This window comes from Chanodichthys erythropterus, chromosome 2, assembly GCF_024489055.1.
Source record: "Chanodichthys erythropterus isolate Z2021 chromosome 2, ASM2448905v1, whole genome shotgun sequence".
Classification (NCBI taxonomy): domain Eukaryota; kingdom Metazoa; phylum Chordata; class Actinopteri; order Cypriniformes; family Xenocyprididae; genus Chanodichthys; species Chanodichthys erythropterus.
Window position 1 is genome coordinate 40,703,489 of NC_090222.1, and position 14,233 is coordinate 40,717,721.

Sequence of the window (14,233 nt, forward strand, 5' to 3'; positions counted from 1 at the left end):
ATATATATATATATCTCAAATTTCTTGAGCAAATTATAATTCAAATGTACATATAAAGATATAAATTGTCTCACGCTAATTATATATATATTTCTTTGTATATACATGTATATAAAATATATGAATTGTGCTAATTTCATAAACATCATAAAATGCAATATATAAATATTAAAAAAAATGTAATATATATAAAAAAATCAAGTCTTGAGCTAATTGTATGTATATATAATGATATGTATTATATTTATCTAATTTCTTATATAAAATTTATATATAAAAATATCAAATGTCTTGACCAAAATAATATATATATATATATATGTGTTTATTATATATTTCGTTGTAATTTTTTATAAAAAAATGTACATATAAAAATATAATTGTCTCAAGCCAATTATATATAAATATATTTCTTTATATATACATTTATATACAAATGTATGAAATGTGCTAATTTCATAATTATAAAATGCGAAATATATATAAATATTTAAATATATATAAAAAAATCCCATCTTGAGCAAATGTTTGTATGTTTAAATGTATGTTTATATATATATAAATATATATTTATCTAATTTCTTATATAAAATGTATATATAAAAATATCAAATATCGAAATTTTATATATATATATATATATATTTAATATTATATTTTGTTCTAATTTCTTATAAAAATGTGTATATAAAAATACCAATTGTCTTAAGCAAATTATATATATTTCTTTATATATACATTTCATATATACATGTATATAAAAATATATGAAATGTGCTAATTTCATAATCATCATAAATGCTAAATATAAATATTTAAAATATTCAAACCTTGAGCAAATTGTATTTTATATATATAATTATATATATTACCTAATTTCTTATATAAAATGTATATATAAAAATACCAAATATCCTGAACAAATTATATATACATTATATGTAATATAATATTTTGTTCTAATTTCCTTTAAAAAATGTGTAAATAAACATATCAAATGTCTCGTGTCTAATTTCAGAAACATCATCTTGTAAAACGGTTGAAATATTTGATGTGCTTGAAGTTTTGCTGAAGGAAACACAGACTCTGAGAATGAGGGTTCATAAAACTCTTTTCTTAAAAAACAAAAAAACCAAAACATTCACAACAAAGGTCAAAGGTCACATCAATATAAATTACCACAGCAAACATGTAAAACTTAAATATAGCTTTATAATCTCTTTTCTCTTTAAACTTTAAAAACGAAGCGTCCGTCTCTGCAGTGAATCTGCAGGTTATTGCAGTGAATGAGAGCAGAAACTACAGCTTCCTCTTACATCATTTCCTCTAATGCCATCGAAACTCTTCTAGCAGGTTCATTTCCTCACTGATGAACTTAAGACTAAATGATGCGGCGTAAATCCTGCAGCGCTTCCTCTGGTTTAAACACGGATCACGGCTGATTTTACTCGTACGAACACAGAAACACACGGATCGGGAGAGAGGCGGAGCCAGAACCTTCAGTCTGTTTCGGTTCAAACCAACATTCACTAACGCATCATTAAAATCATAACTCGCATGTGTAAACATTAGTGAACGCACTGTAAACATGAACTAACTGTGAAGAAATGTTATTAACCGACATTAACTAGGATTGTTAAATGCTGTAAATTGCTAATTGATAGTTCATTTTAATTAATGCATTAACAAATGAGACCGCTGTAAAGTGTTATCAGATTATTTTTTACACAATGTCATGAAAATCAAGCACATTTACCTCCAAAACGCTCAAAAAATATGAAAACCATCATCCGTGTCATTGCAATTGTTTAAATTAAATGAATTGTGATTTACAGGATTGAATGCATCCATTTCCTTAATTTTATACTGTATTCTTGATGATGATTTTAGACAAACTTTCCCTTTAAATGACCTGCTGATCACATGACTGAGCGTTTGGGGGTGAATGTGTTTGATGATAACGTCTCGCTGGTAAAATCGTGATTCTAGAGGAGCAGGAAGGAAACGTGGAGCTGCTAAAGTCACGGATCATCACATTAAACCCGTTTAAATGACTGACGCGTGTTTGAACAGCAGCTGAAGATCACGTGACTAACATGGCTCACGACTGACTCGTGTCCTCACCCGCTGCCACACGATCCCGTCCACGGTGCAGACGCAGAGCGATGATGATGATGATGATGATGAGGAGGAGGAAGAAAGGCTGGTCGGGAAACATCTGACACGAACACGAGCTCAAAGCGTCACTCCAGTGCAAGACGATCTAAACAGACTCCCATGATGCTTTCTGTCATTTGAGTTCCATTAAATCAACACAATCAAGCCCAACAGAAATAAACGAGGTAAATCCAGACGCTTCCGTGTCGTCATATCCTAAAAACCCTCAGTGGAAGAACATTCCTCACACACAAAAACATGCTTATGTAAATCAGAATTATGACATAAAGAGTCCAAATTATTACATACTGAATCATAATTATGAGATGAAAAGTCAAAACTGAGTCATAATTTACTCCAAAAGTCCTAATTTCAACTTTTTATCTCATAATTTAGACGTTTTACGTCATAATTATGATTTACAAAAGCATGTTTTTGGGCTTCCATAGTGGAGACAGGAAGTGTGTGTCTGAGGGGCGTCAGTTTGCTCAGCATTGTGGGATACGGAAGCAGTTTCTGGTGGAAGGATCGCACATTCCCATAATGCACAGCGGAGCACGTGGGCGTCTTCAGTGAAGCAGTTAGACTGTGTGTGTGTGTGTGTGTATGTGTGTGAGAAGGCAGATAGCAAGACATGACGATACGGAGCGGATTGTGTGTGTGTTTGTGTGAGTGAGTGTGAGAGTGTGTGTGTGTGAGTGTGTGTGTGTAAGTGGCCTTCAGCACTCCAGCGGCAGCAGGAAGCAGCGTCTGCAGTCGACGGCTTTAGGACTGGGAGGCTGGACCCTCTTCCTCCGCAGCTCCTCTCGGCCCAGAGATCCAGTCAAGCGCACAAACGCCGCCTTATAGCGCTTATCGAACGAAGCTGCAGGTGACACACACACACACACACACACACACACACAGACACACACACACACACACACACACACACACAGATTAACAAAATATCAGATCCAGCGCTGGGTTCATATCATACATGTCAGTGCTGAATCTGATATTACTCTGTTTATTAATGTTTTTACTCCATATTTGTGCAGTTTTTGGAGGATTTATCATATTTTTAAATTTATATAAATAAATTCATATTTTTCTTTAAATAGGTTTTTATACAAAAACAGCTTTTTATGTCAAATTCACTTTATAAAGACCCACATTTCTAACTTTCATTCATGGGGATCACATGGATAATTTGACATGGTTTAGTGTGAGATTTTTGTCCATCTTTTGGAAAATCCAGTTTTAAAAGTGAAAAATGATCACTTTATCCAGCAGATGGCAGCAGAGCTCCACTATTTGCTGTTTGACTGACTGAGAGACTCTTTTCACAAGTATTTTTCAATCGATTCATATCTAAATATTATTAAATCACAATTAATAAAAGCTACTTTTTGACAAAGTTTAGCATTTTTTTGTAATGGAAAAAAAACAACCAGTTTTTCAATATTGTTACATTATGATGAGACCGCTTAGAAAATTGACAAAATTCATCCTCAAAATCAACATTTTTGAGAAACTTTTTTGTTTTTTCAGTACAAAAAAAAATGCTAAACTTTGTCAAAAAGTAGCTTTTATTGTCATAATATTTAGACATGAATCCAGCTGAAAATACTTGTGAAAAGAGTCTCTCAGTCAGTCAAACAGCAAATAGTGGAGCTCTGCAGCATCTGCTGGATAAAGTGATCATTTTTCACTTTTAAAACTGGATTTTCCAAAAGATGGGCGAAAATCTCACACTAAACCATGTCAAATTATCCATGTGATCCCCATGAATGAAAGTTAGAAATGTGGGTCTTTATAAAGTGAATTTGACATAAAAAGCTGTTTTTGTATAAAAAACTATTTAAAAAAATATTTATTTATTTATTTATATAAATGTAAAAGATATGATAAATCCTTCAAAAACTGCACAAATATGAAGTAAAAACATTAATAAACAGTGAAATTACATTTGATTTTTTTAAAAAACTATTTTTTTACAATATTATATTTTGTCTGGAGACCCCAAAGACCCTGAATGTGACTTTTTTACTACAATAACATAATTTTTTATTTTTTTTGTAGACATAGAAAGTGTTAACAACTGTACAAAGTTTCATGTCATTTGGACAAAGAGGGTCTAAAAAGACCCTATAAGGGTTAATATTGATCTGTGGTTTAGTTGTGTGACTCACCGACGTGATCTTTGCCCATAGCAGCCAGCGTGAGGAAGAGCATCTCTCTGTACAGACTCCTGCACACACACACACACACACACACACACACACACACACATCAGCACTGAGTCTCACTCAGGTCCAAACCCTCCTAACCGTCTCCAGCGTCTCACCTCTGTATCCGAGGAGTGCCTGGTTGCTTAGCAACAGTATCCAGGAAGAGCGTGATGGCCTTGTGTACCTCGTTCATGCCGACCCATCGCAGCACTTCCTCCAGGAAGCTGAGGGTGAAGGGATGGTTGTGATGCCGCCAGGTGTAGGTACGCATTGGGACGCCACCTAGAGGAGGACGGGAAGATCAAGCTGGTTGTGGAACATGTTAACTAAACCTGAACCAGCTTACACTAGTTAAACAGAGACTGTCTTACTGTGAATCCTCCAGAGCATGTAGAGCGGCGGCCACTGCTCCATGTCCGGGGTCAAAGTGTCCCACATCAGCCTGACGCGCACCGCCACGCCCTCTGACCCCTGAGACAAACACACACACACATACAAATGTAAGGCATTCGTTTCTTTTTGATCCACCGGAATTGATATTAAAATGCAATTTCAGTCTTGTGTGTTAATTTTGACAGCAATTTTAGATTTAGTTTTAGTCACAGTCTTTTGACTAAAATGTTAATTAGTTTATAATCTGACTGGATCTCTTCCCAAAATCGCCATTTGCGCACGATTGAGCAAATCGAGGGAACGAAATAGTAAATCTTGCGCACGATTGAGCAAATCAGGGAACGAAATAGTAAATCTTGCGCACGATTGAGCAAATCGAGGGAACAAAATAGTAAATCTTGCGCACGATTGAGCAAATCGAGGGAAGGAACTAGTAAATCTTGCGCACGATTGAGCAAATTGAGGGAACGAAATAGTAAATCTTGCGCACGACTGAGCAAATCGAGGGAACGAAATAGTAAATCTTGCGCACGACTGAGCAAATCCAGGGAACGAAATAGTAAATCTTGCGCACGATTGAGCAAATCGAGGGAACGAAATAGTAAATCTTGCGCACGATTGAGCAAATCGAGGGAACGAAATAGTAAATCTCGCGCACGACTGAGCAAATCGAGGGAACGAAATAGTAAATCTTGCGCACGATTGAGCAAATCGAGGGAACGAAATAGTAAATCTTGCGCACGATTGAGCAAATCGAGGGAAGGAACTAGTAAATCTTGCGCACGATTGAGCAAATTGAGGGAACGAAATAGTAAATCTTGCGCACGACTGAGCAAATCGAGGGAACGAAATAGTAAATCTTGCGCACGACTGAGCAAATCCAGGGAACGAAATAGTAAATCTTGCGCACGATTGAGCAAATCGAGGGAACAAAATAGTAAATCTTGCGCACGATTGAGCAAATCGAGGGAACGAAATAGTAAATCTCGCGCACGATTGAGCAAATCGAGGGAAGGAACTAGTAAATCTTGCGCACGACTGAGCAAATCGAGGGAACGAAATAGTAAATCTTGCGCACGATTGAGCAAATCGAGGGAACGAAATAGTAAATCTTGCGCACGATTGAGCAAATCGAGGGAACGAAATAGTAAATCTCGCGCACGATTGAGCAAATCGAGGGAACGGAATAGTAAATCTCGCGCACGATTGAGCAAATCGAGGGAAGGAACTAGTAAATCTTGCGCACGACTGAGCAAATCGAGGGAAGGAACTAGTAAATCTTGCGCACGACTGAGCAAATCGAGGGAAGGAACTAGTAAATCTTGCGCACGACTGAGCAAATCGAGGGAACGAAATAGTAAATCTCGCGCACGACTGAGCAAATCGAGGGAACGAAATAGTAAATCTTGCGCACGACTGAGCAAATCGAGGGAACGAAATAGTAAATCTCGCGCACGATTGAGCAAATCGAGGGAACGAAATAGTAAATCTTGCGCACGATTGAGCAAATCGAGGGAACGAAATAGTAAATCTCGCGCACGACTGAGCAAATCGAGGGAACGAAATAGTAAATCTCGCGCACGATTGAGCAAATCGAGGGAACGAAATAGTAAATCTTGCGCACGATTGAGCAAATCGAGGGAACGAAATAGTAAATCTCGCGCACGACTGAGCAAATCGAGGGAACGAAATAGTAAATCTCGCGCACGACTGAGCAAATCGAGGGAACGAAATAGTAAATCTTGCGCACGATTGAGCAAATCGAGGGAAGGAACTAGTAAATCTTGCGCACGACTGAGCAAATCGAGGGAAGGAACTAGTAAATCTTGCGCACGACTGAGCAAATCGAGGGAACGAAATAGTAAATCTCGTGCACGACTGAGCAAATCGAGGGAACGAAATAGTAAATCTCGCGCACGACTGAGCAAATCGAGGGAACGAAATAGTAAATCTCGCGCACGATTGAGCAAATCGAGGGAACGAAATAGTAAATCTTGCGCACGACTGAGCAAATCCAGGGAACGAAATAGTAAATCTCGCGCACGACTGAGCAAATCCAGGGAACGAAATAGTAAATCTTGCGCACGATTGAGCAAAACGAGGGAACGAAATAGTAAATCTCGCGCACGACTGAGCAAATCGAGGGAACGAAATAGTAAATCTCGCGCACGATTGAGCAAATCGAGGGAACGAAATAGTAAATCTTGCGCACGACTGAGCAAATCGAGGGAACGAAATAGTAAATCTCGCGCACGACTGAGCAAATCCAGGGAACGAAATAGTAAATCTTGCGCACGATTGAGCAAAACGAGGGAACGAAATAGTAAATCTTGCGCACGATTGAGCAAATCGAGGGAACGAAATAGTAAATCTTGCGCACGACTGAGCAAATCGAGGGAACGAAATAGTAAATCTTGCGCACGACTGAGCAAATCGAGGGAAGGAACTAGTAAATCTTGCGCACGACTGAGCAAATCGAGGGAAGGAACTAGTAAATCTTGCGCACGACTGAGCAAATCGAGGGAAGGAACTAGTAAATCTTGCGCACGACTGAGCAAATCGAGGGAAGGAACTAGTAAATCTTGCGCACGACTGAGCAAATCGAGGGAACGAAATAGTAAATCTCGCGCACGACTGAGCAAATCGAGGGAACGAAATAGTAAATCTCGCGCACGACTGAGCAAATCGAGGGAACGAAATAGTAAATCTCGCGCACGATTGAGCAAATCGAGGGAAGGAACTAGTAAATCTTGCGCACGACTGAGCAAATCGAGGGAAGGAACTAGTAAATCTTGCGCACGACTGAGCAAATCGAGGGAAGGAACTAGTAAATCTTGCGCACGACTGAGCAAATCGAGGGAACGAAATAGTAAATCTCGCGCACGACTGAGCAAATCGAGGGAACGAAATAGTAAATCTTGCGCACGACTGAGCAAATCGAGGGAACGAAATAGTAAATCTTGCGCACGACTGAGCAAATCGAGGGAACGAAATAGTAAATCTCGCGCACGATTGAGCAAATCGAGGGAACGAAATAGTAAATCTTGCGCACGACTGAGCAAATCCAGGGAACGAAATAGTAAATCTTGCGCACGATTGAGCAAAACGAGGGAACGAAATAGTAAATCTTGCGCACGATTGAGCAAATCGAGGGAACGAAATAGTAAATCTCGCGCACGATTGAGCAAATCGAGGGAACGAAATAGTAAATCTCGCGCACGATTGAGCAAATCGAGGGAACGAAATAGTAAATCTCGCGCACGACTGAGCAAATCGAGGGAACGAAATAGTAAATCTCGCGCACGATTGAGCAAATCGAGGGAACGAAATAGTAAATCTCGCGCACGACTGAGCAAATCGAGGGAACGAAATAGTAAATCTCGCGCACGACTGAGCAAATCGAGGGAACGAAATAGTAAATCTCGCGCACCACTGAGCAAATCGAGGGAACGAAATAGTAAATCTCGCGCACGACTGAGCAAATCGAGGGAACGAAATAGTAAATCTCGCGCACGATTGAGCAAATCGAGGGAACGAAATAGTAAATCTCGCGCACGATTGAGCAAATCGAGGGAAGGAACTAGTAAATCTTGCGCACGACTGAGCAAATCGAGGGAAGGAACTAGTAAATCTTGCGCACGACTGAGCAAATCGAGGGAACGAAATAGTAAATCTCGCGCACGATTGAGCAAATCGAGGGAACGAAATAGTAAATCTTGCGCACGATTGAGCAAATCGAGGGAAGGAACTAGTAAATCTTGCGCACGATTGAGCAAATCGAGGGAAGGAACTAGTAAATCTTGCGCACGATTGAGCAAATCGAGGGAAGGAACTAGTAAATCTTGCGCACGACTGAGCAAATCGAGGGAACGAAATAGTAAATCTCGCGCACGACTGAGCAAATCGAGGGAAGGAACTAGTAAATCTTGCGCACGACTGAGCAAATCGAGGGAAGGAACTAGTAAATCTTGCGCACGACTGAGCAAATCGAGGGAAGGAACTAGTAAATCTTGCGCACGACTGAGCAAATCGAGGGAAGGAACTAGTAAATCTTGCGCACGACTGAGCAAATCGAGGGAACGAAATAGTAAATCTCGCGCACGATTGAGCAAATCGAGGGAACGAAATAGTAAATCTCGCGCACGATTGAGCAAATCGAGGGAACGAAATAGTAAATATTGCGCACGACTGAGCAAATCGAGGGAACGAAATAGTAAATCTTGCGCACGACTGAGCAAATCGAGGGAACGAAATAGTAAATCTTGCACACGATTGAGCAAATCGAGGGAACGAAATAGTAAATCTTGCGCACGACTGAGCAAATCGAGGGAACGAAATAGTAAATCTTGCGCACGATTGAGCAAAACGAGGGAACGAAATAGTAAATCTTGCACACGATTGAGCAAATCGAGGGAACGAAATAGTAAATCTCGCGCACGATTGAGCAAATCGAGGGAACGAAATAGTAAATCTTGCGCACGACTGAGCAAATCGAGGGAACGAAATAGTAAATCTTGCGCACGACTGAGCAAATCGAGGGAACGAAATAGTAAATCTTGCGCACGACTGAGCAAATCGAGGGAAGGAACTAGTAAATCTTGCGCACGATTGAGCAAATCCAGGGAACGAAATAGTAAATCTCGCGCACGATTGAGCAAATCGAGGGAACGAAATAGTAAATCTTGCGCACGACTGAGCAAATCGAGGGAACGAAATAGTAAATCTCGCGCACGACTGAGCAAATCGAGGGAACGAAATAGTAAATCTTGCGTACGATTGAGCAAATCGAGGGAAGGAACTAGTAAATCTTGCGCACGACTGAGCAAATCGAGGGAAGGAACTAGTAAATCTTGCGCACGATTGAGCAAATCGAGGGAACGAAATAGTAAATCATGCACAGTTTTTTTCCACTTCTCATGTGCGGGGATCCTTAATATTTAGTTATTGTCTCATTTTCGTCAGAGAAAAAATGTTGACAAAAACTGACAAAAATGATTCGTCAAGGGAATAAACACTGGCTTACGGAACAGCAGAAATATAGCGGTTACCCCTGTATACAATGCCGCTGTGCTTTCTAGAAATGCGATGGGTTTGCAGGTATGACAGGTGTGTGTGTGTGTGTGTGTGTGTGAGACCTGCGTGAGCCGTGCGGTCAGCGGAGACGCCCTCAGCAGCTGCGACAGGTTACTGGGCAGGCCGAGGCGCGTGAAGTACCACACCAGATTCCAGAAGAGGATGGAGTGACTGTCCAGCAGCTGGACCTGAGAGAGAACAGCCTCGCCCTCGTTCTCCAGCAGACTCTCCATCTCCTTGCGCAGCACCAGCGGGCTCAGGTACGCCACCGTCACCTGCGGGGCTCCGCCCACCAGGCTGCTGCTCTCTGATTGGCTGCTGGTCTCGGAGCTGGAGTCGGTCTCTCTGACGCCGTTGCACAGGTGCTGCAGTGTGTCGTCCCGGCCAGCAGGAGGCCTGATGGAGTTCTCCAGATCATCCTCTGAGTTCAGGTGACTGCGCTCGGCACTACACACACGATCATACAATGTGATTCCATATGATATAGTCAGTATTGTACACTATTATCAATGTTGAAAACAGTCACGGTGCTTCATATTTTTGTGACCGTTCAAAGGTTTGGGGTCAGTAATAAAGTCAGTAAATATTTATCAAGGGGGCATTAAATGGATTCACGTGACAGTAAAGACATTTATAATGTTACAAAAGAGCTTTCTATTCAAAGAATTGAGAAATAAAATCACTGTTTCCTCAAAAATATGAAGCAGCACAACTGCGTCTTATTGCACAACTTGAGGTATTTCCTATATCTGTGGAAAGTCCCCATAAAAAGTGTGTGTGTGTGTGTGTGTGAGACCTGCAGACGGGCCCCATGTCACAGATCTCGGCGTTCAGCAGCGGGACGAACGGGGCGGAGCAGAACGGGCAGGTGGTGTTGAGGTTGGAGTCGTCAGATGACCAGCCCGCCATGATCTCCTCATCATACACCAGAGAATTACAGCTGCGGCACAGCGAGCAGCTCGACATCAGCACCTGCACACACACACACACACACACACACACACACACACTCTGCTCTTATTCCATCACACGTCAACATGATGTCAGTCTGTGTTACCTTCACTTCACAAACCTCAATTCCCGCCCCTTCCTGTGCAGAATCCCACGACTTCCTGAGAGGAACCGCCAGCGTGTGGATGTCCGTCATGTCGATGTCGCTCCCTACAGACAGCGAGCTCTAAACACACACAGACGATTATGATCATATACTGTGATTATGATTATGACGATGGCGTTTGACAGGGGTCACCTCAGACGTGGCGTTATACAGCCGCTCTTTGGCCTTCAGCAGACTCTCGGCCATCTGACTCTTCCGTGACGGTTTGTGGTCGGAGGTGCGGCGAGGGTTTCCCGGCCGCCGGTCGTCCACGCTGGCGGCCCGTCGCACTGATGTCCGGTTCCTGGTGGGCGTCAGCAGCTGCTGCAGTTTCCCGGCCAGTCCGCGGCTCGGAGAAGAAACGTTGTTGTAGTTTTCATCGACCGACTTCCTGTTCAGAGTCTCCCTCACTTCTGCAGACCTGCAGAACACGAGCGGATCGACACGGAAACCCTCAAACCACAGAAACAATGAGCTGCTGTCTGAACTCACACAATAGCTAATGAGGTTAGAAAGATATTTGTCAGCAAGTTAAAAACTTTAACTCCAGGTTTTCCAAGACGAAGTCCCTCCGCTGGCCCCGGACCCCTGGGTCATCACCCTAAATCAGTCTAATTATATCCAGTTGTTTATTTTAAAATTATCTTAATTTTACATTTTTATGATTCATTTTATGATCCAAAAAATGTTAGTAAATGTATTTTGGTGGTTTTTATTTTAAAAGTGTTTATTTGTCAAATTGTTAATTGTTCAAATGTAACATTTTTATGATTTTTGTGATTAATTTCAGTTAAAATAAGATAAACAAAAATATTTTATCATTGAATTAATTTTAGTACATGTTTTTTGTTTATTTTTATTTTTTAAAATTGTTCATTTTTTATTTACTTGATAAAATTATTTATTTATTTTTTACTTTTTATTTGTGAATTACGTAGTTTCATTTTACAGCTTTAATTTTTATTATTTTTTTGGGGGTAGTTTTTAATTATTTATTTATTTTAAAGTTACATTTTTATGATTGAATTAATTTTATCAAATGCTTTTTATTTTAAATAATATTTTTAAATTGTTTATCTATTTTAATTTTACATTGTTATTAAAGAATAAGTTTAGTAAATGTTTATTGGTCATTTTTATTTTTAAATTGATTATACATTTTAATTTTACATTTTTATTATTTAATCAATTTTAAGTATATATATATTATATATATATATATATATATTTGTTTTTTTTTGTTTTTTTTTTAATTGTTTATTTTAAATTTACATTTTAATGAATTAGCTGACTTTAGTAAACGTTTTTTGACTATTTGTAATCTTACATTTTATTATTTAATTAATTTTAGTAAAAACATTTTAGGTTAAAAATAATTCTTAATTTTTATTTTACATCTTTATTAATGAATAATTTTAGTAAATGTTTTATGGTAGTTTTTATTTTTAAATTGTATATATTTTAATTGTAATTATATATTTCAATTTTAATTTATTATTATTTAATTAATTTTAGTAATTTTTAAAAAATATTTTTATAATTTTAAAATTAATTGTTTTTTGACTGTATTTACATGCAACTTATTTATTTTGATTTAATAATTTTAGTAAATGTTTTTTTTGGTAACTTATGTTTTAATTGTTATTTATTTCAATTTTACATTTTTATGTATTCATTTATTTCAATAAATAATACTTGTTTTTATTTTTTAATTATTTATTTAAATTTTATTGTAATCAGATAAAAACTGCTGTTAAGGGGGTGAATTAAAATAAGAAATATCTTGATTTTTACTTGTTTTATCTTATTTTAAAGCTTATTATGTCTTATTTTAAATCATTTTCAGTCCTCTTGAGTCCCTCTAGTGGGCCCTGGTCGAGAACCGCCGGTCTTATTAGAGCTAATTATAATGAATGAGTGTTGATGTGACGAGCTGCAGTTTAACACGGTAAAGTACTGCACCTGCTGTCCCTCTCGGCTGGCTGACACCTGCAGTCTGCGTCTGCGTCTGCGGTCTCTGCGCAGTCCCTGTAGAAGGTGGACAGGCAGACGTCGCTGCGGCGCACCAGCACGGGGCCGGCGGGAGGCTTGCGGGAGGCTGCGGCATCAGCTGACGCTTTCTTTGACAGCTTCAGCTCTGATAGACAAAGCAAACACTGACATGAGACGTCAGAAACAGGAAGGTCACGCTGGAGTGTTGATGATCTCACTCACTGCTTCCTGACGCCTGGACGCTGCTCAGACTGTTGCTCTTGGTCAGAGACTCGTGGCTGGAGCTTTCACTCAACCCGCTCCAGCTGGACTGACGAATCAGAGCCGAGTAGGGGCGGGGCTTGGACAGCACATCTCCTAAAACAGGAAGAGAACGTGAGAATGTGAAGCTGCTGACAGCTGTCAATCATGTGCCGGAGGGGAGGGGCTCAGACCTGGGCGGGAACCGAGAGACGCGCTCCTGTGCTGCTGTTTGATTGGCTGCCTGAAGTGAGCCACGGCCAATATCACGTTACGAAGCTTCGCCCAGCGAAGACGCCCTCCCTGATTGGTGGATGGCCACTTGCTCTCTAGCACCGCCTACAGACAGCAGAATGAAACACATGCATTAGTAAAGAGAAGCTGTTCATGTGTGCGTTACATCAGCGGCTCCCAAACTTCAGAAGAACCCCCGAAATCTTAATATTTTACGTTCACGGCTAATTGTCACAACATGCAGCTAAACAAATAATATATTTGATCTTTTTAGTAAGTGTTTTTTATTTTATTACTTAATTGTTTTAATTTTACATTTTTATGTAATTTTAGTAATTGTTCTTGGTATTTTTTTATTATTTAAATTTTTTATAAAAGTTTTGCTTTTTATTATTTATTTATTTTAAATGGTACATTTTTATGACTTAAGGAATGCATTGCTTTTGTATTTTAAATTTATTTTAATTAGACATTTTTGTGATTTCATTATTTGATTTAATTTATGATTTAACACATTTATAGTAAATGTTTTTACAATGTTTATGTAATGATTTAATTCATAATCAGCATTTCATCACCTCATGAACCCGTTTAAGCAATTATTATTTTATTTATGATTTAAATTATTTTTATAATTTTTTGTATCATTTATTTATTACATTTTCTATGATTTCATAATTAGATTTTTTAATGTGAAATTATTTATTGTAATTTTACATTTTTGTAATTTTTCATTATTTGATTGTTTTTCTTTTAACTTTTTATATTACACATTTTTATTTAAATATTAGCTTTTTTAATCAACTCGCGAACCCCAGTTTAAGAAATAATTTTA

At 38.8% G+C, this 14,233-nt stretch overlaps 1 protein-coding gene across 5 annotated transcripts in view; it reads right to left on the reverse strand.

The window, feature by feature from the left end:
- Positions 1–1,001: 1,001 nt before the first annotated feature.
- Positions 1,002–14,233, reverse strand: part of LOC137001977 (DENN domain-containing protein 4B-like) — a 44,565-nt gene continuing 31,333 nt past the window's right edge. For all 5 annotated transcript variants that reach the window (XM_067361398.1, XM_067361364.1, XM_067361383.1 and 2 more), the window contains exons 18-28: positions 13,359–13,503; positions 13,147–13,281; positions 12,895–13,069; positions 11,086–11,353; positions 10,909–11,013; positions 10,633–10,808; positions 9,899–10,283; positions 4,742–4,841; positions 4,487–4,652; positions 4,332–4,390; positions 1,002–3,022 (exon numbers count right to left, since the gene is read on the reverse strand). In XM_067361398.1, coding sequence (XP_067217499.1) covers positions 2,877–3,022; positions 4,332–4,390; positions 4,487–4,652; positions 4,742–4,841; positions 9,899–10,283; positions 10,633–10,808; positions 10,909–11,013; positions 11,086–11,353; positions 12,895–13,069; positions 13,147–13,281; positions 13,359–13,503 — 1,860 coding nt within the window. In that variant the 3' untranslated portion in view covers positions 1,002–2,876. The remainder of the gene's footprint in view (positions 3,023–4,331; positions 4,391–4,486; positions 4,653–4,741; positions 4,842–9,898; positions 10,284–10,632; positions 10,809–10,908; positions 11,014–11,085; positions 11,354–12,894; positions 13,070–13,146; positions 13,282–13,358; positions 13,504–14,233) is intronic.